Source organism: Perognathus longimembris, chromosome 12, assembly GCF_023159225.1.
Source record: "Perognathus longimembris pacificus isolate PPM17 chromosome 12, ASM2315922v1, whole genome shotgun sequence".
NCBI classification, from domain to species: domain Eukaryota; kingdom Metazoa; phylum Chordata; class Mammalia; order Rodentia; family Heteromyidae; genus Perognathus; species Perognathus longimembris.
This window is the reverse complement of record NC_063172.1, coordinates 50,962,420-50,988,840: the sequence shown is the minus strand read 5'-3', so window position 1 is coordinate 50,988,840 and position 26,421 is coordinate 50,962,420. Positions and strand designations below refer to the sequence as shown.

General features: G+C 37.2%; 1 protein-coding gene across 1 annotated transcript in view; it reads right to left on the bottom strand.

The window, feature by feature from the left end:
* Nucleotides 1-15,714, bottom strand: part of Trpa1 (transient receptor potential cation channel subfamily A member 1) — a 46,000-nt gene extending 30,286 nt beyond the window's left edge. The window contains exons 1-6 of the mRNA XM_048358661.1: nucleotides 15,616-15,714; nucleotides 9,236-9,395; nucleotides 7,074-7,249; nucleotides 2,690-2,797; nucleotides 542-650; nucleotides 223-368 (exon numbers count right to left, since the gene is read on the bottom strand). Coding sequence (XP_048214618.1) covers nucleotides 223-368; nucleotides 542-650; nucleotides 2,690-2,797; nucleotides 7,074-7,249; nucleotides 9,236-9,395; nucleotides 15,616-15,714 — 798 coding nt within the window. The remainder of the gene's footprint in view (nucleotides 1-222; nucleotides 369-541; nucleotides 651-2,689; nucleotides 2,798-7,073; nucleotides 7,250-9,235; nucleotides 9,396-15,615) is intronic.
* Between the last annotated feature and the right edge of the window lie 10,707 nt (nucleotides 15,715-26,421).

Sequence of the window (26,421 nt, the reverse complement as noted above, 5' to 3'; positions counted from 1 at the left end):
TGGTCTTTACTGAATCTGTATTTGTAATTGTTTAGACTCATTGAAATTTCCAAATATAAAAATCCGGTTATTGTGTTCTTACATGAATAGAAGAAAATAACATTTACTTTCTGCTATATGCATTTCCAATTCACATTGACTGTACAGAAGTTGTAATGCATCTTGAGAAATAATTTGTGATGATGCTAAAGTAAGAACATCCTACAGAGTGTGGACAATTACCTCTTGCAGGTCGATGTGTGCGCCGTTGTCCAGACACATTTTAATCATTTCTAAGTCACCACTCTGAACCGCCAGGTGGAGTGGGCTGGCTTTCTTGTTATTCACGAAATTGATCTGAGACTCCCGGCTATATCCTCTCTGCTCACCTTTAGGAGGAAGTATCATTTGAAATGAATATTTCAATAAATGGAAAGACTTACGAGGGAATTTAGACTTAGATGCAAGACTATGTGGAGATTCTATTAAACACTTCTCAAATTAAGCACATCTACTAGGACAGTCTTCTTTATTCCAAAGAATTGAAGAAGTCTCCACTCACCAAACTTTAATATTAGTTCCATGCATTTTTTGGCCCCTGAAAATGCAGCCTGATGCACCGGGCAATCTCCCCACTTATTCGATTTACAGAGCTTTGCTCCTTTACTTAACTGGAAGAAATGATAAAGACAAAAGTCAATAACATGAGTTAAGCCTGAACTCACATGAGGGAATGGGCATTTCTCTGCCATTCCTAGGATGTTTTACTTCCCTGGATCACAATAAAACCAGAGACTTCATACTGATAGAAAAACCTAGGGAAGACAAGTAAATTCAGAAGTAGGCTAAGATTCTTCAATACATTTACATTGCAACTTTTGAACATGAAGGAACACCATGTCTCAAATATATCAATCTTGATACCTCACTAAATTCAACATAGTTTAATGGAATTTATGAGTATTTTTAAAAGAATATCATGACCTTAGAAAAATAAAGTGATAGTCTTCAGATTTTTTTCCTTCACTTATTCAAAGTTAATAAGAACTATATAAACAATAAATAAAGATTAATAATATACTAGCAGTTATAAAATTAAGAAAAATCAGTTCTTTTGATTAATAAAGGTTTACTACACAAAAGTTAAATTAGTGTCTCATCTTTTCTGAGCCAATCATTATGAAGTATGACTTTGAATAACTTAGACTTCAGCTTGAAGTACTTTCTCATTGTGATAGATAAGATTTTAAAAGTAAATTCTTAAAATGTTGCCTCTCAGAGCCAGAATCAGCATATGTATAATTTTGTGTACTCAAAAATGGAACATCTGCCTCAAAACATCATATTGTTAAAGTATATATTTTTGAGTAAATTCTTTATAAAACAATACCATCATACAATATACACATAAAATTATACTTGGAAAGAGACTAAAAAATTTTAATATATTTGCATATATAGTTATGTACATATACATATGTGTGTATATGTATACATAATTGTTCTATTTTTTTCCAATTTGCTATCTAATTATTTTAAGTTCTTGGTTGGAGTATTTATTTTCATTCTTTTAATGATTTATGGCATTCTTTTTTGGTCCAATCATGTCAGCTTGTAGATTTCATACTCATCTCTAAAGCTATCTAGTGAATACATTAACACATATTTATACATGTGAATATAGGTAAACATTTTTAAATGTTTTAATTTCATTTCCTCATCTTTCGTGTGTTGAAGAAGCAAAAATCCATGTTAAGTTTCGGAGTGAACTCAGTGTGATTCCTCATAAAGGCTAACTCACAGTCCAATGACATAAACACGAGAAAAAGGGGGTACTTGAAGAGAAGAGTGGGGCTACGGGGTAGGTGAAGGAAGAGAGGAAAGGGAGAGAATAGAGTCATAAAAACTCCTACAATATTACCATAAGTGAGGAAAGGTATGGGGTTGAGAGGGATTACAGCAAATGTTAAAAGGGGTGACATTGGTCAAGGTGAATTGTGTTCATAAACTGCTTTGTTGAATGGCAACTCCTTTGTACAACTACTTAAAGATAATGAAAAATGGATAACAAGTACAGAAACTGCTCTGAATAGTATACGGGTGATTAAAGAATACTTGAAAGAAATGTATTGACTGGAGTTCTAGGAGTGTATAAAAGAGTAATGCCAGAAGCAAAGGGAGTCACTGAATTGGAATCTCCATCTGTAGAGTCTTTCTGGACCTCAGGGAAGCCTTTCCAGAGAGTAGGCTGGCTCTGCATGCTTAGGATTATGGTTGAGAATCTTTAGAGCGTTACGTTGCTTTGGACTTCCCATTAGAAAACTGTGACAGTAGTGCTGGTCTTGGGAGCTGGAATGGCTATTTTCCTTTTGGCTTCTCTATTATGAGTCAAGTAATTAGTCTTTTCCTTTGACTATTTGGAGGCTCAGAATTAAATGGCCTGTATCAACACACAGGGTATTACATTTTGCATTTGGTATTCTAGCCCAAGCCATGGTTTTATCTTATTTTTTTCCTGCCTATATTTCCTTGTAGTCAGTTTTCTTACATCTTCTTCCATGATTCATTGTTTCAACATGATTCACATGCTCTGTGTCCGATGTCTAGTCCATTTAGGAACTAAGAATGTAGACACAGATAAAGATAGACAGAACTAAGATTTTAAACCAATTTTCTGTGTAAAGAAAAAGCAAAATAATATCATACAAACCAAAATTTGCAGTGCTTCGCTATTATCTTTGGCACATGTGGTCAATACAGCGGTGTTTCCATTTTCTCCTTCCAAATTAATATTAGTAGTGCTGTGCTCAGTTAAGACCTACCAAGGAGAGAGGAACAGTTGTTAAAAAGCTAATTTCCAGGTTTCCAAATCAGAAACTAAGCTCTCTGATGCTGAAGACTATGTCTTTTTCCACTTTATTTAACTCTTTCTCAAACAAACTTAGATACAATGGGTAGCAAATAAATTAACCCAAATGGATTAAATAATAACTGTAAAATCACATCCAACAAAGGCAATGTTGAATTATAGAATTAGAACACAATTATAGATACATAATAGAGTTGCACTGAGTACTTGGTTTTGTAAAAGTGGATTATGTTAAGTACGATTTTCAAAATTACTTTGTAGAGGTATTTGCGATGTGTTCATTAGGAGTTTGAAATAGGGAAGGGAAGACAGGAAGAAAAGAGAAAGAGAAATGACGGGAGAGAAGGATTCAGCTTAACACAAATTACTTCATGCATATTCCCTCCTCCCCAAATTAACATCTTTTAATTGATCCATTAGGTGCCTCTCCTTGTGATAAAATGCTGTGGTAAAACTATGAAATACTTGAAATTTAATTAATTTCAAAAGGTTTATTAAATAAGCTATGTCTTCAGAGCCCATCCCCAATAAAACATGCACCAGTGTGAAGGTCAGAAAATAAATTAGGCAACTAAGAAGCTCTGTTCATAGGAAAAATTTCCAGGGTTTAGGACTTAGCACGAAGAAACTGGTAATGGATATAAGGAAATAAAAATAAAAGATTATCTCATGGATTTTAGACAACTTCCCATTCTATTGTTTAAAAAACATATTTTATTATTATTGTAGAGGTGATGTATAGAGGGGTTGCAGTTATATAAGTCATGTAATGAGTACATTTCTTTTTGAACCATGTCATCCCTTCCCTGGTTTTCTCCCAGTTTTTCCCCCCTGTCATCATCCATAAGTTGTATAGTTCCTTTTCCACATAGTGTCTAGTAAGTACCAGTGCTCTATTTGGTCATCCTTTGTCCACGTTTTCTTTGCCCCCCCTACTTCACCCTCTTAAAGATTAACAAATTAACAAGACAAAAGGAAAAGATAATAAAAACAGCAATAACAAAATTCCTCTTGTTTCCATTTCTTGAAGTTCATTTAGTCAAATATTATTTTATGTGATCATATGTACATACATAGTTTTGGAACCTTTGTGTTCTGCTCCTATGAATATCCTCCTTTGGTCTCATTGTGTGACTGTCTAAAGACCTGCATAATTTACCATGTCCTACTGTATTTTCTTATTTACCGTCTAGTGTGTTCACTTGTAGATTTATAGACACATTTTGGTTGCCATAAATAGGGGAAACTGTGCAACCTATGTTTCTTTGGGTCTGGCTTACTTTGCTTAGTATAATTTTTTCTAAGTCTTTCCATTTCCTTATGAATAGTACAATATCACTCTTTCTGATAGATATGTAGACTTTCATTGTGTATATGTATGTATATATGTGTATATGTACACATATATACACGCACACTGTATTTTCTTCATCCACTGAGGAACATCTGGGTCAATTCCATATCTTGGCTATAGTAAGCAATGCTGTAATGAATGTGATTGTTCTGGTAGCTTTAGTGTGGCTTCATTTGTGGTCAATTGGATAGATGCCCAGGAATCTGGATCATAGGGAATCCCTGTGTTTAGTCTTTGAGAAACCTCCACATTGCTTTCCAGAGTGGTTGAACAAATTTATATCCCAACCAATAGGGTAGTAGAGCAGCTATGGAATTATATATAATTTAAACAGCTTTGTTAAAGTTATGCTTATGACAATATAATAACTATACCTTAACAAATGCTACAAATCTATGACCTGTGATTTAAAAGGGTTAAAAGAAAAAAAATCTCTTCTTGTAAATGTTGAAAGGTTCTTTTACATGTGATACTAGAGCTTCTTAAGCTCTATCTTCTAGAGAGAAAATCAAAAGTGTACAAATTCAATCATGACTAGGCATGTCTGGAAATAGGAGAGGTGCTCTCTCTAGAGATCCCTGTGAATGAACCCTGAAAGGGAAAAATAAGTGCATACTTTGAGCTTACATCCCAAGAACAAAGACCTCTAAGATAGAAGACTGCTGAATAAGTACCAGTCCAATGGGCCCCCTAGAGTAATGTACTGCCTATGTACAATCCATGAAAGAATGTGAAGTGATACATAGATTACACCTTTTTTTTTTAACTTTACAACCATATGGGCAATGGTGGAAAGTCTCAGGGAAGACTGGTGGTTACTCTAAAATTGTCAAGGGCTGGTGGGTGCAGGCCAGCCCCATGGGCATATATGGAGAGGCAAGCTATTGGGACTTCAGATCCTAAGTAAAACTCTATATCTGCTTCCTATTCTTGGTATGTCTAGTGAAGAACAGGGGTTTGAGAACCCTTTTAGATGAAGTTATGGCTGGTAACACAAATGAAGGAAAGATTATTTCAATCCTCTCATGACCTATATCTCTTCTTTTTCCAGTCATCATCCAGCAAAAATTTCTTTTATGTCTACAAATCTAGTTTATGAAACCAGTTATGAGCTTATTTATATATCTTTTTGTTTCTATTTCTATACAATAATCACCTTTTTGTATTTGTTGGTCTGAAATTTTCTTTTTCTAATTCTCAAATCACACTTTCACAGTCAAGATTAATTACATTAATGGGCATTTGTTTCTGAAAAGTCTTCAGACAGCAACTGGGATTGCTAGGAGTCCCTACAAGGGCTAGGAATCCAACCCAATTAACATAGCACGAATACACTTTAGACATTAAAATAAAAATGTCTGCTGGGCACCAGCGGCTCATGTCTGTAATTCTCACTACTCAGGAGGCTCAGATCTGAGGACTGTGGTTCAAAACTGGCCTGGGAAGTGGCGCTGTGGCTCAAGTGGGTGAGTGCTAGCCTTGAGCTAAAGGAACTCAGGGACAGCGCCCAAACCCGGAGTTCAAGCCCCAGGACTAGCAAAAAAAAAAAAAAGTTGGTTATTGTTATCATGGAGCTATCTAATAACCTCCCTAGAGGTCATCTTGCCACAAATTTCATAGTAGCTCTTCAGCAATCTCCTCCATCCATTCATTCATTCATTCAGCAGCCACTATTGAGACTTAGATTAGCAAGACGTAGTTCTTCTATCATTGATAACCACCCAATGTAAACAAAAAGCATGTGAATATTTATTGACAATAATATACGTTAACAATTATGATAGAGCTTCAATTCAGATAGAGTGGGAAAATATGAAGCAGGCTTCCCTTAATTTCTGCATGCCCATCTTGGAGGGCTGAGAGAAAATTTTTTGTGCTAAAGGGAAATGGCTCTCTTTGCTTATTTATACATAATTATATTTTGGTATGCTTAGCAAAATAATCACTACCAAAATTATTTCCACAGGAAAAATAATTGTAAGTTCCAAATAGCTTACCTTAGAAATGAACTTGAAGAACATGATTCACTTGTAAAATGGCACTCTTTGTTAAGGAAGTATGTGTGTTTTCTAATGCACCTAATATGAGACTCTGAGATATTGTTGAAAAGTCAGAGACTAATTCTAATTCTTGTCTGATGGACATCCACCAGTATCTTTGCCAAGGTGCTCATGACCTTCTTAATTCTGAGTCACGAAATCACGGAGATTAAGAGAACCAAAGCCTGATCTTGGGAACTTTAAAAAGAGATAAATTTCTAAGTCTTGTTTTCATCATTCAGGATGTTAGGCAGGTTATTTAATTCTTTCTGTCTTATCTTATTTGTCTGTGATGCTAATAGACTGAATTTATAAATGTTTTTAATGCAAATTTCATAAGCATAGAAAGGTTATTTTTAAAACATGTGGTACTAAAACAGGCACCAGTGGCTCACATCTATAATCCTAGCTACTCAGGAAGCTGAGACCTGAAAATCCCAGTGTAAAGCCAGACTGAGCAGGAAAGTCCAGAGATTTTTACCTTCAAATAAGACCAAGAAGCCAGAAGTAGAAGTGCAGCTCAAGTGGCAGAGCATCAGAATTAAGCAAAAAAGCTAAGTGACAGTGCCTAAGCCCTGAGATGAAGCCTCAGTACCAGAACAAAAACTATGTATGTAATAAGCTAAAACTATTTTTAAAATATCACCACCATCGTCACCACTACCATCACCAATATCATCATCATCAGTTGTTAAGAGTAAGTGTTTATAATGATCACATTTCATTTGCCCTGAAGTTTAGACTGGCCACTATGGATCTGGAGAGAGAATCAGCTGTGGGCACCAACCCCTCTCCAGCAGTCAGGCCTTCAGAAGTGGACCAGCAGACTCACCCTGGTGATCTCATTGTGCATGCCCTGCACGGCTATGTGAAGAGGAGCCATCATGTTGCTGTTTCGGAGATTTGGGTTTGCTCCTTGGCTGAGAAGAAACTTCACACTTTCAACCTGGTTGTTCTCTGCAGCCCAGTGCAGGGGGGTGTTTCCATAATCATCCATTGCATTCAGCACTGGAAGAAAACATCAAAATTGGGCTGGGGTTGTGGCTCAGTGGTAGAGTGCCTGCCTAGCGTGCATGAAGACTGGGGTTCAATTCCTCAGTACTGCAGAAAAGACCAGAAGTGGTACTGTGGCTCAAGTGGTAGAGTGCTAGCCTTGAGTATAAGAAGTTAAGGACAGTGCCCAGGCCTTGAGCTCAAGCCCCAGGACTAGCAAAATAAAGAAAGAAGAGAAAATATCAAATTATGTTTTAATTCCATTGAAAATCTCTGAAGTGCCTGCACATTTTAGATCTCAGTGCCAAGTCAATGTATAAACCAGCTGCATCTTCATTATGAGAAATAAAAATACAGTTTTAATTGGACAGCAGTGACTCGCAGCTATAATCCTAGTTACTCAAGAGGCTGAGATCTGAAGATCATAGTTTGAAGCCAGCCCAGGCAGGAAAATGCTTTGATTTTGTTAATCACCAATTAATTATGGACATGGAGCTGTAGCTCAAGTATTGGAATTCAAGCTCAGGAATCATGCCTAGGCCCCAAGTTCAAGTCCCAGTATAAGGACACATTAGAAAACAATACTACAGTTTGAGTTCTCAAAAAAAACATCTAATGAGTATGTATGGGGATTAGGGCAAAATTTTGGAACTGTGGCACTGATTTTTTAATCTGAGGTAAATTTTGATCTCTATCATCCATAGGAAATAGATACTCCTGTGACTATTCTCATTATGAATTTGGGGATTGTGATAAAATAGTAAGATCATATAAAAGCAGGAAGTATATACCAGGAAATATATGCAGTTCCACATAACTGTAGTTTCATCCAACTCTCAATAGTTATTCCATCTGAGCAAGTGGGAGCCCCACATTGAGCCCTAAACAAGGATCTACACATCCACACTTCATTCCTCATCCTACTACTTTTCACAACTCGTTGCTACAAAGGTCATTAGGACTGTTGTACTCTCGTATTTGATCTCTGTACCAATTCATCTTTGTAACTCACAATGCCTTCTCCTTGGCTTGGGTATCATCATCATTCTTGTCCACTTATCTCTTTTCCATCCTAATCTTCCACTACTGTTTGTCTCTAAGTGTTGGTCCTCGGATCTTAACTGTCTTTTTTAGCACATTTCTCCTAAAGCACGTTTCTCACTGTCATCTACTTCCTGTGCAATAGTAGCCTGGGAATGAGGAAAGTCCTTTCCTTCTATAATTCTGGTTGCCTATTGCATATTTCCAAGGGGTGATCCCTAAGCTATCTAAACTCAGCATGAGCAAATTGCCTTAACCTCTGACACAGACTTTGTTTCTGGTTAGCTTTAGGTCTCCTTTCCTGGAATGGCTGGCTTATACTACTGGCCTACTCCCCTAAATTAGGAATCTCAGAGTCAGTACAACTCCAGGATCCTTACTCTTAGATTCAGACCTGTTGTCCAGCACTGCTGACACTGCACCTTGACATATCCTGAATCACTTTCAGCCACATGACCCTAGTGGATTAACTTTCCTTTTCCCTTTATGCTAAAATGAATTTCAGAGAAGATGTCGTCTTTGAAACGATGTTTTCATATGGAGCCCATGCCTGCCCCAAGCTTGCCATCCTGCCACCTCTCCCTCCCAAGTACTGGTATTACAAGCATCTGCCACACACAACTTGCAATAGATTTTGAACTGGCCTTCTAATACACTTTCACAGTACTGATGGGGTCCTATCATACACCTCACTGTTTAAATTACTGTGGCATCCACTGCTTCACTGTCTAATGTTGGACTTCCCAGATAAGGTTCCAAGGCTAGGAGAGAGAGGAAGTCATATCTTAGGAAGCAACATTTGAAGAGCACTCAAATGGAGCGAAGTTCACACTCAAATGAGATATTCTGGTCCTTTGTATTCTGGCACTAATCTGCCCTTCAGAATTTCTTCATGCCATGGTTCTCCATAAATCTAAGGGGATGATGGATTTGTGAAACCTTATAGTAACATTAAATTACCTTCACAGGAAGAGCCACCGATGATCATCTTCATCAATTCAACTTGACCTTCAGCTGCGGCATGATGCAAAGTGGAGACATTCTCGTCCTCATCTTTGTTTGATTTCCTTAGGTTCCTCATGTAGTTTTGCAATTTACATGCACTTCTTTCAAAATCCACCTGTAGGTAGAGAAAATCATGTTAACTTAAACAAGCATTTGCAAAATGTATTAATATAAAGTTACTCAGTTTATAGCTTTAAAAAGTTTACTAGTAGGGCTGGGGATATAGCCTAGTGGCTAGAGTGCCTGCCTCGGATACACGAGGCCCTAGGTTCGATTCCCCAGCACCACATATACAGAAAGCGGCCAGAAGCGGCGCTGTGGCTCAAGTGGCAGAGTGCTAGCCTTGAGCGGGAAGAAGCCAGGGACAGTGCTCAGGCCCTGAGTCCAAGGCCCAGGACTGGCCAAAAAAAAAATAAATAAATAAAAGTTTACTAGTAGCTTGGCATCAGTGTCTCATGCCTGTAATTGTAACTAATTGGAAGACTGAAATCTGCGAATCCCTGTTTGAAGCCAGCTCAGGCAGAAAAGACTATGAGACTCTTGACTCCAATTAACCAACAAAAAGACAGAAGTGGAGTTGAGACTCTACTGGTAGACCTATCCTTGAGCAAGAAAGGTACCGAACAATACTCAAGTCCTGTAATCAGAACTATCAGGGTCACAATAAAGTAAATATTTTTCTTGAAGAACACAAAATGCTTATACATAGAAGGTAAAACAAATCTAAAACAAATTGATAGCATGTTAAATCAATGTTTTAGTTTTCTTATCATAAACTTTTAGACATTGTCTACATTCTCTAGACATTATTAGAAAAAGTTAAGAATTTTCAAAATCTTTTGTGTGAAAGTATTTAAATAAACTTTATTTAATTATTTTTATTAACAGTTGTTTATAGTACTGTTACTTATACTTGAAAATGGAGAAGTACCAATGACATGAAAAGGCAGCATTTATTCTACTGTTAACATTTAATATACGTATATGTGTGCTGGTCCTGGGGCATGACCTCAGGGCCTAGGCACTGTCCCTGAGCCTCTTTTAGTCTACACTAGTGCTTTATCACTTGAGCCACAGCTTCACTTTCACCTTTTTAGGTTGTTGTTTTTGTTTTCTTGTTTTTTGTAGTTTACTAAATATAAGAGTCTCACAAACCATGATTCTCATATCCCAGTCTCCTGAATAGTTAGGATATGAGACACTGGCTCCTGGTTTGCTACTAACAGTTTTATATTGTTTATATATGGTGGTAATAACATTGGCCACATGCTAAATCACAGATGCCAGACATGCTAATATGTTAGGTATTCTGATATATAGCTATGACAAGAAAGGTAAAAATACAAAGTTGAATTGCAGATTCAAGCCCCAAAGCCAGGCATAAACCAAATGCTAACACATTCCTGCCTGTATATGGTAACCGCCTCTGAAAGCCCAGCATGCCCAACCCTATGCTGCATGGTGTTGCTCTGTTTGTGTTTGCTTGGGTTTCTTCATTTCCACCACGGACATCTGTTGCTCCTCCTTGTTCCCCATCCATTCCACTTCCTGCAGCCCTCTGCATCACACCTGGCCTTGCTGATAGCTCAGGAGGCCATCCTTCCCTTTTGGCACTCTCACATTCTCCCTAGAGTCTGCTATGGAGTCTGCTATACTCCACAAGATGTGGAGTGACACGGCAATGATACTTATAGGAATTGCTGTGTTATCTCATGCTTTGAGGTGGTTAAACACTTTACTTTCTAATATGATAAATACTAGTAGCTATAACAACACAAACAGGTATTCTTCAGGGCGCTACATATTATTTAAGTTTAATGGGGTTTGGAGATTAAGGAAAAAAGTTTGAGGAATATTTTGGTCCTTTCATGATCCCTCATCTAAAATATATTTAATATTTACTACATATTTAATTTACCATGATACTTCTATAGGTGTAAACATTTTTCTAGAGAGAGAAAAAAGAAAAAAAGGAAAAAGGAAAATGCAGAGATTTACAGAGAACAGGAGAAATTAGTGTTTTATATATACTAGAAATCCCCTAGACTACTGGGTAGAAACTTAAACACATCCATACAAAAAATGGGCAAAATGAATGGAATCACATAGTAATTTTATACAGGCTAAAATGATTTCTCAGTGTATCTTCAAGATTTGCAAATGTGAGAACAAATTAAAAAATTTGCCTAAAGTTTTTATAAACTATTTTCTATTTGTTTTTACTTAGCAATTAACAAATGTGTGTGTATGAGTGTATGTGTGTATGCACACGCACGTGCGTGGGTGTTAGGGCTTGAACTCAGGACCTGGATGCTGTCCCTCAGGTTTTTCCCTCAAGGTTAGTGCTCTACCACTTTGAGACACAGTGCCACTTCCAGTTTTTCTAGTGGTTAAATGGAGAAGAGTCTCAAAGACTTTCCTACCCAGGCTGGCTTTGAACTGTGATACTCAGAACTCTGCCTCCTGAGTAGCTAGGATTACAGGCATGAGCCACAGGTACCAAGCCATAATTCTCTAATCAATACTTCATTACAAAAACAAAAGCAAAATGTTTTACAAGTCAGTCATTTTTCACAGAAGCCATTATCAAACAATATTTTCATGAAAATGCAAAAAAAATCTCTCCTAATAAAAGACTGATACATCTGCTTTAATTTATATTTTGATGAGTGAGATTTTTCACATAAAATCATGCTTGTCATTACCCTAATTTCTTATTTTAAAGGTACTCAGGACATTGCTCATTACTGAAAAGAAAAGGTGCCAAAGTAAAATGTTGAAATATATAGAGTATTTTCATGCAGTTAGAGAAGAATTAAGGATTAATTCAGTAAATGTCAGGTTGGGATAGAAATTTAATCTGATAGACCTGGATTTGGATTTTGCCTCCATTATCATGGAGCAAGAAGCAACTAAGAAAGAGGTTTTCTATGGCAGCATGGAAAAGGCCTGTCACTTGTCCCTGGCTACTCGTGGCTCATGTCTATAATCCTAGCTACTCAGGAAGCTGAGATCCGGAGATCAGCATTTGAGGCTAGCTCAGACACAAAGTTCCATGATACTCTTATCTCCAATAAACTACCAAAAGCCTGGAAGTGGAGCTGAGGCCAAAGTAGTAGAACACTAGCATTGAATGAGAAAGCTCAGGAACAGCACCCAGGACCTGAATTCAAGCCTCAGTACCCAGCACACACACACATACACAAAGATTTGTCAATTGTCAACCTAAAGAAAGGAGAATTCCATATAAGCCACAAAGACCTTTAGTGGCGCCAGGATATGGGAATGAGCATTAAACATTTCTGAATTTATACCTAATCACTCATAAATTTAATTTAAGATGAGCTTCTTACAGAAATGTTTCTTCCTTAATGTCTTGCTGTATCAAAGTGTTAAGTTGAATCAGCTTGGAAGCATTTTAGCACTTGAATTTAATGTTTTTGGATAACAAGGAATTTATCTTATGTGCTTCCTGTACAGGAAAGAGCAATGTACAGGTCTCATCAGTCCTATGTGGTCATCCAGTTTCACACTCCTTACTTTCATATGCTCCCAAGTGCTATGAAGTCATAGGAACAAAACAGCATTTAAATACTTCAAAGAAGCACATGAGGTTGGCTCTCAGCCTCAAGTCAGAACCTGATATGTGGTCAGGCTTTGAAGAGATTCATTACATAAAAGTTTGCAGGAACATAAGTGTATGGTATCACATGTAGTGATACATACAGTGGGAATGGTTTTCTATTGCTGGGTCACCAGGCTCTATGGGATTCTGAGCTACAGGATTAGCTTTATACATTTCAGGCTGCATCACTTTTACAGATGCTAATTCTAATTCCTTTACATTTGAAATATCAAATCTGTCTGTGTTATGTTGTCTTACTAAAGAAGGAGTAGAGCAAAAAGAAAGGAAAGCTAAGGAGACAAACTAGAGCAAACCAAAGGTTAAATGCTAAAGTGTTAACGCCCTTGAAAGAGTTATGGAATAGAGCAAAAAGCATCTGTTTCATAGTTCTTTTGCACATTTCTCATTTTTCAAGTGTTCAGTGATTCCTCAACTTTGTTAATATTCCTGAGTGGGTGTGTGAGTTGATGAATATATGTTACATGCCTTATTTGTCAAATTGGAAGTTATCAAGAAATCCTTAGAATCTCTCTTCACAGAATTGAATAGAGAACAACAGCTGAGATTTTCATAGAATGATGCACAATTACTGTAGTTAGTAAAATCCTTAGAATCTCTCTTCACAGAGAGTTCTCTTCATAGAGAACAACAGCTGAGATTTTCATAGAATGATGCACAATTAATGTAACACGTTTTTCATTGGTTTTATGGCTTCGATCTTGTTTCCCAGATAGGGCTTTTAGTATTCCAGGCTGGCCTTGGACCCAATCAGTCCTCCTGCTCCAAGTCTCCTTAGTGCTGAGATTACAAGTACACTCCACATGCTGAATCCTAATGTAGGACCTAAATGATCCTAAATTAAATAACCCAAATGATTCCACTTGATTTAACTAATACAACTAAATAAGACATCAGAGCTGGAGGTATGGCTCAAGTGGTAGCACACTTGAGCACAAACAAGGTCCTGAATTCAAGCCCTAGTACCTCAAAAACCAACATCAGCAACAATAAAAATAAAAAATAAAACACTTAACACCTGAACAAAATATTGAAACTTGCAGAAGTCCTTCAGCAATCATGAATTTTTTTGTTCAATTTAAACTTTTTTTTCTTATTCTAAGTTATATGTTAATTCCAAAAACATTCTCCTAGTGACTAAAATCTATTCATGACTCAGTTCTTTGGGTAAGCCAAAAGGAAATGATCATTAGGTTAATATTAAGGAGGAAGGAAATCTGGTGATAAATCAAGATAGGCAAAGAAACCCTTTTCGTAGGCCTGGTTTATGGGTTTGTGGGTTTGTGTGATTTACTGTATTTCTCCAACTCATATGTGACTCACAGCAGGGTCAAGTCATTGTTACCATTTCACAATTTGTCGATTTCTACCCCAAATCAAGCTGTACATGCCTCGTGACTGCTACGATGTTAGCAAATAATTGTAATCCTAGCCAGGAAGTTGAGACTTAGAGGATCCAAGTTCAAAGCCAGCCTGGAAAGAAATGTCTAAGAGACTACATCTCCAATTATCCATCAGAGAACTGGGCTGGACACATGGCTCAAGTAGGAGGACAATGGCCATGAGAAAGACAGCAGAGTGATAGCAAGTGGCCTTGACTTCATGCCTTGGTATCAGGAAGGAAGGAAAGAAAGAAAGAAGAAAAGAAAGGAAGGGAGAGAAGGAAAAAAGGAGGGAGGGAGAGAGGAAGGAAATGAAGGAAGAGAAAGAGACAGACACAAAGGGAAGGAGGGAGGGAGGGAAATAATCATCACAAAGGCACAAAAATACCAGTAGAGCGACTGCACTTACAGCAAAACAAATAAGCAGCCTATGTGTCTATCAGTGTAAAACTAGTTAAATACATCACGGTACATTCCAATGATGGAATATTATGAAACTGCTAAAAAGAACAAGGTAAATCTCAAAATGCTGATTTGGAAAAGTATTCTAAAGCAGTAAGTCAGAATGTATATCTCTGATTTGTTAAAGATATTTGAACATTTGGTATTTGGGTAGGCATTTTTCCCCCTGGGAAGTACAAAAACTGTCAACATGGTTCCACTGTGAGTTTGTGCTGGGGTGTGCAAAATCAGTTAGTGACAACTTGCTGTTTCAAAAGGGCTTCCCCGAGGTGGAAACCTCATGGGTTTTCTGAGAAACCAACAGCTTTTGCCCCTCACCCTCAGACTAGAGCAGCAGCTAGTTCTGCCTTCAGTGTCCTTTGCCATAGTCTTTCAGATGCCTCCACTTAGCCCTGCCTCTGTTTCCAGAGTCCTTGTCTGGAGAGCACTCCCCGCAGGAGGCTGTGTGTGCCCATTAGACAAGAATGCTTCTCCACCCCAAAGCACTATACGGCTGTTTGGCTCTTAATGAACGATCTACAAAAACTGTCCGCGCAAAACAGCACACACTCCCAAACTTCTGATTCTAGGCAGTTACCTAGATGGAAGTTATCCACCTACTAGCAAGAACAAACCAAACAGACAAGCAAACAAACAGGATCCAGTAGGAGAGCTGAATGGGAGAAGCATTTACATGGTGCCTCCCCCGACCCCGACCCCAAGTGAGCATCTTAACTCTTAGTCTTTCCAGACTTACAGGTGCCTGTTTGCTTAGCCAGAAGCTAAGCCCAAGGGAACTCCAGCCGCCCTCCTCCCTGCCCACACTCCGGTGCTCGACAGTTGTTCTGTTCGCGGGTTGCCCGAAGTACCTTAAAAGAGTTGTCCATGTCGTTCCCCACGCCCTGGTAGACGACGCCCTGGGGCTCCTTCTCCGCTGGTCGCAGCATCTTTCTCAGGCTGCGCTTCATTGACCCCACCTGGACGCTCCCAAGTGCAGCCGCTCCTGCAGGGAGAGCTCAAACGCCCTGAGCGATCAGCGGGCGCGGATCGGCGGGCTCAGCAATCTAGCACGGAGGCACGGAGGAATCCCCAACTGCCCGCAGAAAACTGAGCTAAGCCCGGGAGATCTTCTGGAAGGAGCACTTGGGTCTGTGCTAGTTGTAGTGCAGCAAGCAGGCGGGGCGCCAGAAGAGGCAGAAGTGCAGCATTTGCTTGGGCATGTGCCCAGGACTCGCCCCTTTGGAGAGCAGCGCGACTGCGGGGGTTGAAATGGACTAAGTGAATCTGTTTTATTAGAATCTACCTCGCCCCAACCACAAGGATGTGCGAGCGGCGGGAGGGGGGGGATGTATGGGGCGAATAAGTAGCAGAGGGGAGAGGGTACACCTGGTAACATGGGGAGGGGGATTGCATTATATTATAAATCTTTAAACAGTTGTACAAAGGGGTTGGTTTCAATTCAACATACGGATTGTGAATACGATGCATCTTGATCAATGTCATCCTTTCCATCATTTTACTTAGGGGACATTCTTGGCGATTTTGTGTTTCCAACGAAAATTCCTGAACCTGTCTTGCCTATATCCACCTCCTTTGGGGGGGGTCTATTGGATTTGAAGCGTGAAGCGTGTGTGTGTGTGTGTGTGTGTGTGTGTGTGTTTCTATTTTCTTTGCTTTTTAGGCAAAACTTATCTTTCCAGATGTTTAGAGGAAATCATATCCTATGTCTGGAATTAAATGAAGTCCCTCTGAATCTCAGGTCCCCTCAATGACAACAGTATTAGGCTGCCCTATGCTTTGATATTAAGGAATGGTTAATAATAAGAGAATGGCAGGTTAAACATAAGCCATTATTGACTTGTTTGGCACCACCTTTGTTGGAGAGGCTTATCTTCATGTGCTTGTGTCCCATTGATTCATCAACAGCATAGGTGTAAACTGGAGACAGGGAAGAAGTTTCTGGTCAATTGAGATGTTTTCCATTTAGGTAGAGACAACAGAATCTCTCTAACTACTGTTATACATATGTCACATGGCTAGAAAGTAAGAAAACTGCTTTCCAAAGCCATCTTCTGCTCAGGATAGAACTTACCTTTGACTGTCTTTTTCTTGACAAACTTCCCTAGAGTGTATGATTTACACCTAATTCATACCTTCAGCACCTAACACAAGAACAAGGTAAGGCAGGACCTAAATATAGCAGACAATTCACAATGGGCACTTTGGGTTGAATTTAAAAGTAGAGTACTCATGATGATCTTGAGGAATTACAGAAAAGTCTCTCCCATTTTCTGGTTAAATATCAAGTTGCAACCATTTCCACCACTGGAGTGGAATTAGAATGATGCCGAATTTATCACCAACCACCAGTCCAGTAGTATGGATTATTTAAGATTGATGAAGGACATAGAAGTTCAAACTCACTGCCTGCACGGTTTTCTCATGAGCATCTCTCTTCAGGACATATGGAGTCTGCATTAGCTACACACCGTAATATGATTTATCAGAAGTAGATAATGCATCTGGAAAAGCCAATAAAGGAATGAATCAGAAGGATGGGCAGAGACCAGAGCTTTAGTTGAGCCTGCTGTTTGCTTGGTATTTTATATGCCCATGGCCCCAGTATTTTGTAATAGAAATAACCTCCCACGAGTATTAAGGTTTCTTGCTTCTTACCATGAATTACTGTGATCAAATGTTTTTCTCCCAAAACAGCTGAGAACGTTCACTAAGGCAAATGAGAATTAAAAAGGACTCACAAAAGTGAACATTTTGGAAACTGAGGCCAAAGTATATAGAGGCAGCAAGCATTAGAGGGCTATATTAGCTCTGAGACAGGGATGTGGGGTTTAGGGACCCCCAGCTCTAGAGCATGCTAGGAAAAGGATCACTGGAGGTCAGCATCCCTTCTTTGTTATATTTCTACCAGGACACAATCTCTACAGAATAGCAGCTTCTGTGATTTTGCTTCTGCACCCATACATGTGTACCCCCATATATACAACAAATATACACATACACACAAAATATATGTCAAATACATGTATCATTTCTAGTTTGACCCCTTCCTGCTTCAACACTAAAAAGTATAGATGGCTGGTGTGAGATATATGTATATGAATTTCCCATGCTTCTGCTGAGGAAAACAGAGGGAGAAACATGTTTTTATGACCACTTTTTATTTATCGTTGTTTGGATTTGTTCATTTTAGGCATTTCTTAGCAATGTTTTCCTAAGCCTGCCCTAACCCTCTGTTGTCTAATTACTACATTATTTCCTATCTAGCAGAAGCATCCTTTAATAGGGCTATGTTTACTGAAAATTACTGGATTTCAAGTGTGTAATATATACAGGAAAATGATGGCATCTAGCCACTTATAATTAGGATCTTATTTCCTTTGGAGTTTAATTATTGATGGTAATAATTTAATAGTTTAATTATTGATGAAGAAGCATAATATTTTGTGCCAATTTATAATTTCAAAACGACAATAATTAGAGAAGATATCTTTCATAGATATTTCCAGAAAGTAATTTTTATTATCAAATTATGTTTTGTTATTTTATGGGGTTTTTCCAAAAGAAGAAGTAAAAATATATATATATATATTAAAAATCTCAGGGAAAAATATATATCAGCTCAATAATTATTCTTTATCAAAAACTACATTGTTACAATATATCTCTGTTTTGTTCCTTAAAGGAAAATTATCTCAGTTACTAATTAATTACAAAAAATGTAGATCTTTTAAAGCCTTAATCAAACTATATTGTTACTAGTACTAGGCAAGCACACACACACACGTGTGTGTGTGTGCATATATATATATATATTTTTTTTTTTTTTGCCAGTCCTGGGCCTTAAACTCAGGGCCTGAGCACTGTCCCTGGCTTCTTTTTGCTCAAGGCTAGCACTCTGCCACTTGAGTCTCAGTGCCTCTCCTGGCCATTTTCTATATATGTGGTGTTGAGGAATTGAACTTAGGGCTTCATGTATAGGAGGCAAGCACTCTTGCCCCTAAGCCATATTCCCAGCCCTCGTTACTAGTACTTATAACTGAATGTAAACTAGTTAGTTCACTGAAGTTTCTTCACTAATAATATAATGAAATGAGGCCTATTACACAGGTTGGACATTTTGTATGTTTTCTTTAAGCACAAAATGATACGTGTATAGTTTTATGATTTTCATAAAATATGTTTACAATTACATAACAATTTGGACACTCCTTTTTAGACCACATCAATAGGATAAAAATTCCTTCATAACCAAAGGCAGACAGTTCCCTCTCCCAACAGCAGTCCTATGTTTGATCTGTCTTCATAGTACAGTTTTTGTCTCTATTTTTAGCCTTAAACTTTTTTTTGGATGTATGGACTCATGTTCTATGCAGTTTTCACATCTTGCTTCTTTTGCTTAGCATCATATACTACAGATTATACTACAGATTCAACTGTGTTATAGTGTATACCAGGAGTTTCTTCATTTTTTATTGCTCAGTAGTAATCCATTACTTGCATATACCTGTTGCTGTACTTACCAGTTGATGGATATTTGGATTCTTTGCAGTTTTGATCAATTGTAAATAGTGTTGTTATGAACATTTTTTATTTATCGTGGGGCTTGAACTCTGGGCCTGGGCACTGGCCCTGAGTTCTTCAGCTCAAAGCTACCACTCTACCACTTAGTCCACAGCACCACTTCGGTGTTTTGGTGGTTAATAGGAGATTAGAGTCTAAGGGACTTTCCTGCCCATGCTGGCTTTGAACCTCAATCCTCAGATCTCAGTCTCCTGAGTAGCTAGGATTACAAGCATGAACAACCAGCTCCCGGCCATGTGATGAAGATTTTTGCACAGCTTTTTTGTGGACATAGATTTTCATTTCTCTTGGTTAGATACCTAACAGCATAACAATCTGTCTGCATAAAGATGTGTTTAGTTTTTTATGAGGCTTGTTTTATGAAGTGGCTGTACCATACATCCCTCCTAACATTACATAAGGACTCTAGTTATTCCATATCCTCATTAACTCAGCATTTTCAAATTTTTATTAGTCATTCTGCTGGGATACAGTGATATCTTATTGTGATTTTAATTAGCATTTCCCTAATGGCTAATGATGTTGTCAGTATTGTGATGTTCTTACTAACCACTCATGTTTTCTTAATGGAATATTTATTAAATTGTTTCTTATTTTAAAACAGCATTGTCTTCTTACAATTGACATGTAATGGTTCTCTTTTTTAAAAATGTCTTTTATTGGATAATCTGAATTTTTTTCCCCAAGTCTTTGGCTTCTCTGTTTCTTAATAATGTCATCTGGAAATCAAAAAGTTTTAAATTTGCTAAAAGTTTAATGTGAAGATTTCTGTTGTTTGCACTCTGAATGGCAAAGTGAAAAGTTTTGCTAGTGCCAAATTTAAAAGGATTTCAATGTTTTGTTTTAGAAGTTTACAGATTTAGTTCTTACATAGATTCATTTTGGGGTAATTTCACATGTTGTGAAATAGAATTCTAAAGTTTGTTTTGTTACATAAAGATATACAGTGATTAGCATTTCTTTAAAATATATTTAGAACTGCCTTGGAATTATGATAAAACATTAATGTAAGGGTTTATTTCTTCTTTTTTATAATTTATTTATTTATTTATTTATTGTCAAAGTGATGCACAGAGAGGTTACAGTTTCATATATAAGGCAGTAAGTACATTTCTTATCAAGCTTGTTACTTCTCCCTCATTTCCCTCCTACCTTCTCCCCTCCCAATTCCTCGCCCACCCCCAGTTGTACAGTTAGTTTACAGCATATTGTCTTCTATTGCTGTTGCATTGGTTCTACTTCTACCCTTTGTCTCTCCACTTTGCTGTTTCCCTTCGCTTCCCTAGTCCTGATGAACATATGTACAATACCCAGGGTATCAAAATCCATTACAGTGACATCAGGGGTAAAACCATGGGGGAGAAAGACAAAAGAAAAAAGGCATAATTTTACATGGTACATTGAAAGTAACAACAATGATAAAACACTTACTTCCATGACTTGGAGGTCTTTTTGCTTGTCATCAACTTATGTGTTCATATGTATATAGCTATTGAGCTATTGTGATCTTCTGCTAGGACTATACTAGACATGTACCAATTATTCCCAATAAAGGAGCCCATAGAGTCTATGCTTCCTTGGGTCTGGCTCACTTCCTTAGTATAATTTTTTTCCAAGTCTTTCCTTTTCCTTACGAATGGGGCAATGTCACAGGCAAGGGCCTCATATCTAAGATATACGTAGAACTCAAAAAATTAAGGGTTTATTTCAAAACGTACTATTCTATTCTGTTGGTCAATATGTCTTTAAGTCCATACCACATGATTTTGACTTTGTAGCTTTATTTAAATACTGAAATCAACTGGTATAAGTTCCCCAAATGCATCCTTCATTCTCCAAATTGTTATACCTTGTCTAGATGCTTTGCATTTCTATATAAATTTTAGGATCAGTTTGCCTATTAATGTGAAAATGATTTGTAGGAATTTAATGGTAACTATTTTCTAATACTCTGATGACCAAGACTATTTAAAAGTATTGAGTCTTCTGATTCATACACATGGAATTTGTTCCATTTATCTATATTGATTCTGTCAGCAGTACATTTGTAGCTTTTCAGGTAGAGGCCATACATGTATTTCTGTGTAATGTATTCATTAGTATTATATTGCCTTTAAGCATCTGAATGGAATTATTTTCTCAGTTTCACTTTTAGATGGTTTGGTTTTAGAAATACAATTGAAGCCTGTTGCTTCAAGCCCATAAATTGTAGCCACTCAAGAGGCTGAGATTTGAGGATCACGGTTCACCACCAGCTGGGAAGGACAAATCTGAGAAGCTAAGAATGAAAAGCTAAGTAAGAACATGAGGCTGAGAGTTCAATCCCCAGTGCCTGCATACACACATACACACACACACACACACACACACACACACACACACACAGCGAAATATAATTTACAGATTTCATTGTTTTTTTTAATCCTATACTATGAATTTTTCTCATCATCAATCCTTGTTACTTGTGATTACATTCCTTAGGAAGCTGTATACACAAGGTTACATTTGGGGCTAAAAAACATAGTTTACTTCTCCCTCTGACAACTGCATGCTTTTAACTTTCTATCCTAATACACTGACTAGAAGCTTCAAGACATTTTTGAATAGAAGTGAGGAATGTAAATGTCTTCAGCTTTTCCCCAACATAAAAGGGAAAGTATTCACCATTAAATATGAAATTCAATGTGGGAGTCACGTCGATGTTTATTATACAATAGGAAAGAGCTGAGCACAGTGTGCTCTCCCACTTTTAATCCCAGCTAGTTAGGAGGCAGAGATTAGGAGGAACAATGTTTGAGGCCAGACCAGACAAAAATAAGCTAGAAAGACCTTGTCTCAAATAACAACACTACCTCTGGTACTTTGTTTCTGTAATCCCAGATCTGTCTGCATCAAGGACTATAGTTTAAAGCAGTCCCTGGCAAAGGTATGACACTAATTTAAAACTAAAGTAAAAAAGGAATGAAAGTATACCGGAATTTATAGAGTGTTTGTCCAACAAGTTCAAGACCTGAGTTCAAACCTCAGTACACCAAAAGTATAGAAAGTTCTAGGAATAAACAATTTCTTAAGTTTAAAACTGTACAATATTCATTCAGTTTTTCAATGTATCCATGTTGTTAAGCCTACCTACTGTTTGACCATTGATTTAAGATCTACTGTCGTATGGTAATTGTGTTTGAGTAATCCTCCCTTTACTTACTAATGGCTCCCAAACAGATCTAGCTAAAAATTTATTTTATCCTTCAAAAAACAAGCTTTGAATTTATGGAATCCCTCTATTATTTCTCTGTTTGGGGTTCATTATTTTCTATTCTTTTTCTCTGATTTTCTAATTATTTGTGCTTGATTTGTTCTTTTTCTACCTCTTTGAGGCAGGACATTAGATTTTCAGTTTAAGATCTTTCTGGTTTCCCTTGTAGTCATTTAAAACAGCAAATATGAATTGGGATATAGCTTCATAGCAGAGCAAGTAGCAGAATTCATGAAGTGCTGGGATTAATCCTGGCACTGAGAGAGAAAGAGAGAGAGAGAGAGAGAGAGAGAGAGAGAGAGAGAGAGAGAGAGAGAGAGAGAGAGAGAAAGGGAGAACAGCTACTAAAAACTCATTAAATAATGCACTATCTAGATTTTGATTTATTTTATTTACATCTGTGGTTTCTTCATTGACTCACAAATTACTTTTAGAAGTGTGTTGTTATGTTTCCAAGAATGAATGTAAGATTTCTCCAAATTTCTTTTGGTTGTTGATTCCTAAGACATCTAGTTATGTTCAGAGAACATACTTTGTAGGATTTCAATCTTCATAAATGTAAAGGCATAAATTTATCAAAATTAATTTTATGACCTGCATGTGATTTATGTTAGAGATTATTTTATATATATTTGGAAACAATATTCTGCTGTTATGTGGTAATGTTGTTGAATGTTATTCACTATCATTTTCATAATACATAATACATTTTTGCAGATAAAGTGCATTTCATTCATTTCCTCTTTATCCCTCTCTTCATAAATTGTTTTGTTTTCTCTCTAAGAGCTTTCCGGTTTTTCATTTTTATTCTTGGTGTTCTGAAATTACATGATTGTAAAACTCAAGGAAGGATGCTGTTCACCTTGTTCCCTGCTGTGATCACGTCCAGTCTAACTCTGTGTGTGTATTCTCACACTTTCATTTTGTCCTTAAATCTGATTGCTTCTCCGACATTTTTATTTTCTCTCTATAATATTACTAGTTTCCCAGAATCCATTTGCTCTTTTGGTGTCATTGTATATTTATATTCATGTTCTCTTCTGTTCATTAAGGTTTCTCTCTAGTGAAGGGAAGGCCTAATTAATGCTGGAGACTATTCATTGTGTTTAAGCTTCCCCTCTAAGTAAAGCAGCTTTTTGTACTATAGAGAGCATTACTGGACCTTGGGTTTAAATTGGATTGCTCACATTTAGTTCATGGACAAACACCATTGCTACTTATTGCTTAGTATAGAACCGAGAAATGATCCATGTTGATTAGCCAGCTTCCTCTGTTACTCCTCAGTTAATAACATCTAGATTAATGCTTGAGGTTGTGACTTTACCTTCAGAGTTCCCACCCACCTATCTTCCCATCACAGCATTCTTTCTCTGAGTTTAACTTGTGTTAATAACTTCATAGATCCAATCCTGTCTACTTTATCCCGAAATCTCAATATTTTTCACCTCTTGGTAGCATTCTTTTTTCCCCTCTCTGTATTAGACTTGTTTTTTCTCTTAAAATGGGGTTTAGGTTTTGTTTTGTTTACCATTCATTTTACAGGAATTCAGATGGAAAGGGAGACACACAACTGTCTTTAATCCAGTTGCTTTGACTTACTTTCCATGTAAGTAATAATTGTATCTTCCTTTTGCTAAATTGTATGAGCAGGGAAGAAATTTTGTACACATGACTTTGAATATCTGACACAAGACAAGCATTGAGTCAGAGAGAAAACAAGTAAAGTCATGTCTTCAGTTTGCCAACTACTGTCTCAAATGAAAAATGCTTCCTATTATAGGTCCATGATAGTTTAAATCCACTAATCGCCATGCACACACACACATACACACACACACACACACACACACACTATAGTGTGACACCTATAAATTGCATTTTCCTCTCAGAAAAGCAGAGAACTGGCTGGAATATGGCCTAGTGGCAAGAGTGCTTGCCCCATATACATGAAGCCCTGGGTTCAATTCCCCAGCACCACATATATAGAAAATGGCCAGAAGTGGCGCTGTGGCTCAAGTGGCAGAGTGCTAGCCTTGAGCCAAAAGAAGCCAGGGACAGTGCTCAGGCACTGAGTCCAAGCCCAGGACTGGCCAAAAAAAAGAAAAGCAGAGAACCTCAGTACAGTTGTCTACGAAGAAGCCTGAAGTGAATTTTGCCCTTTGAACTTCCCTGAAGACCAAATAATACACACATATTATCTAGAACCAATACCATAGCCTTTGGCAAACATGGTCTAGAGTGGTTATTGGAATAGTTAATAAAAATGGAAATATGATAAGATTATTTAAAATATGATATATTTCAAACACTAATTAAATTGGCTTCCAGACAAGGTAGAAATCCTTTCTAAGGGTCAATTGCATCACAGGAAACAGAAAAATAATAGAATAAATTATGGCATGAATATATTTGATCAATATTTTAAATTCTTGTAAGATTTCATGTGCTTTATTATATCAGATGATTGATTTCAACTTCTTACTGTGTAACCTGATGGAATAGCCAATATTTAAAACGTGTTTCCACAATATTTGCCAGTGAATGAGAGATATGTTAATTTTTCATAGTTCTGAGATTTCTGGGTAGGACTTGGAAGTACAATTAAAGCCATCTGTTGGTTATTAAAACCCTCTTATTTGTTATGCATATAATGTTTACCCTGGTCATTTTAGCTTAGGATTTTATGACTTCCAAAGAAAGTGCCTTCCTCCTCAAACACTCTGCTACTTGGGTTAATACTTTTACTATACCCAGAACTTTCAGAACACTGAGCTATTTTAAATTATTACATGAAAATATTTGATTCAACTTAATATCTGTGTAGCTCTGAGTCTATCCTCAGTTTAAAAAGATATTCTTGTTTGACTGGCTCAAAGATATATGAACATATCCCAGTTAATGAAAAGAAAATCCTTATGAAAATTTCCAAGTTTTAAGCCTCTTTATAATTCTAGACAAGTATAACTCAACTCAAACAGAATTACATTTATAATAAAAATTATTTTATCTATTACATGACAGAAATTAGGTCAGACTGAAACCAGAGTATCAGATATAAAATGAGAGCCTAGATTTTTTTTTTTTTTTTGGCCAGTCCTGGGGCTTGGACTCAGGGCCTGAGCACTGTCCCTGGCTTCTTTTTGCTCATGGCTAGCACTCTGCCACTTGAACCACAGTGCCACTTCTGGCCTTTTCTATATATGTGTTGCTGAGGAATCGAACGCTGGGCTTCATGTGTACAAGGCAAGCACTCTTGCCACTAGGCAATATTCCCAGCCCCGAGCCTACAATTTTTAGAACTGAAACTCACCTCATTGTGTATGTTATATAACAACTACGCTTCATTCATTTGTCATAAGCCTCAATGCATAACATCCAAAGTAAAAACAGTATCTTTTAAAATACTTTGCAATTATATCATACTTACCTTTGCTTGTGAAAACTGGCATCCTGTTTTTGAGGTTATGCAGATATAAATGACCAAGTAGAGAGCTGTTTCTTTTTCCTGGTCAATAAATTATGCTTTTTTTATAGTTCCCCTTAATTATACAAGGTGTGGTTCATTATTAGAATCAATATTATGTCTTTTTATTAAACTGCCTTAAATGGTGAGTGTGTACTATATATTCATACTTTAGTTTTAAAATGATTATTGTCTTCTCAAAATCAACCACCTGATTTAATAATTATTTGGTAAGCTTGTCTCAACTGACATGCCTCTTTAATTGTGCAGGACTAGAGTAAAAGCAGTTTGCAACCATAGACACTGGAATACCCATGTTTTTCAGAAAACCATCATCCTGCTACTGAATAAGAAAGT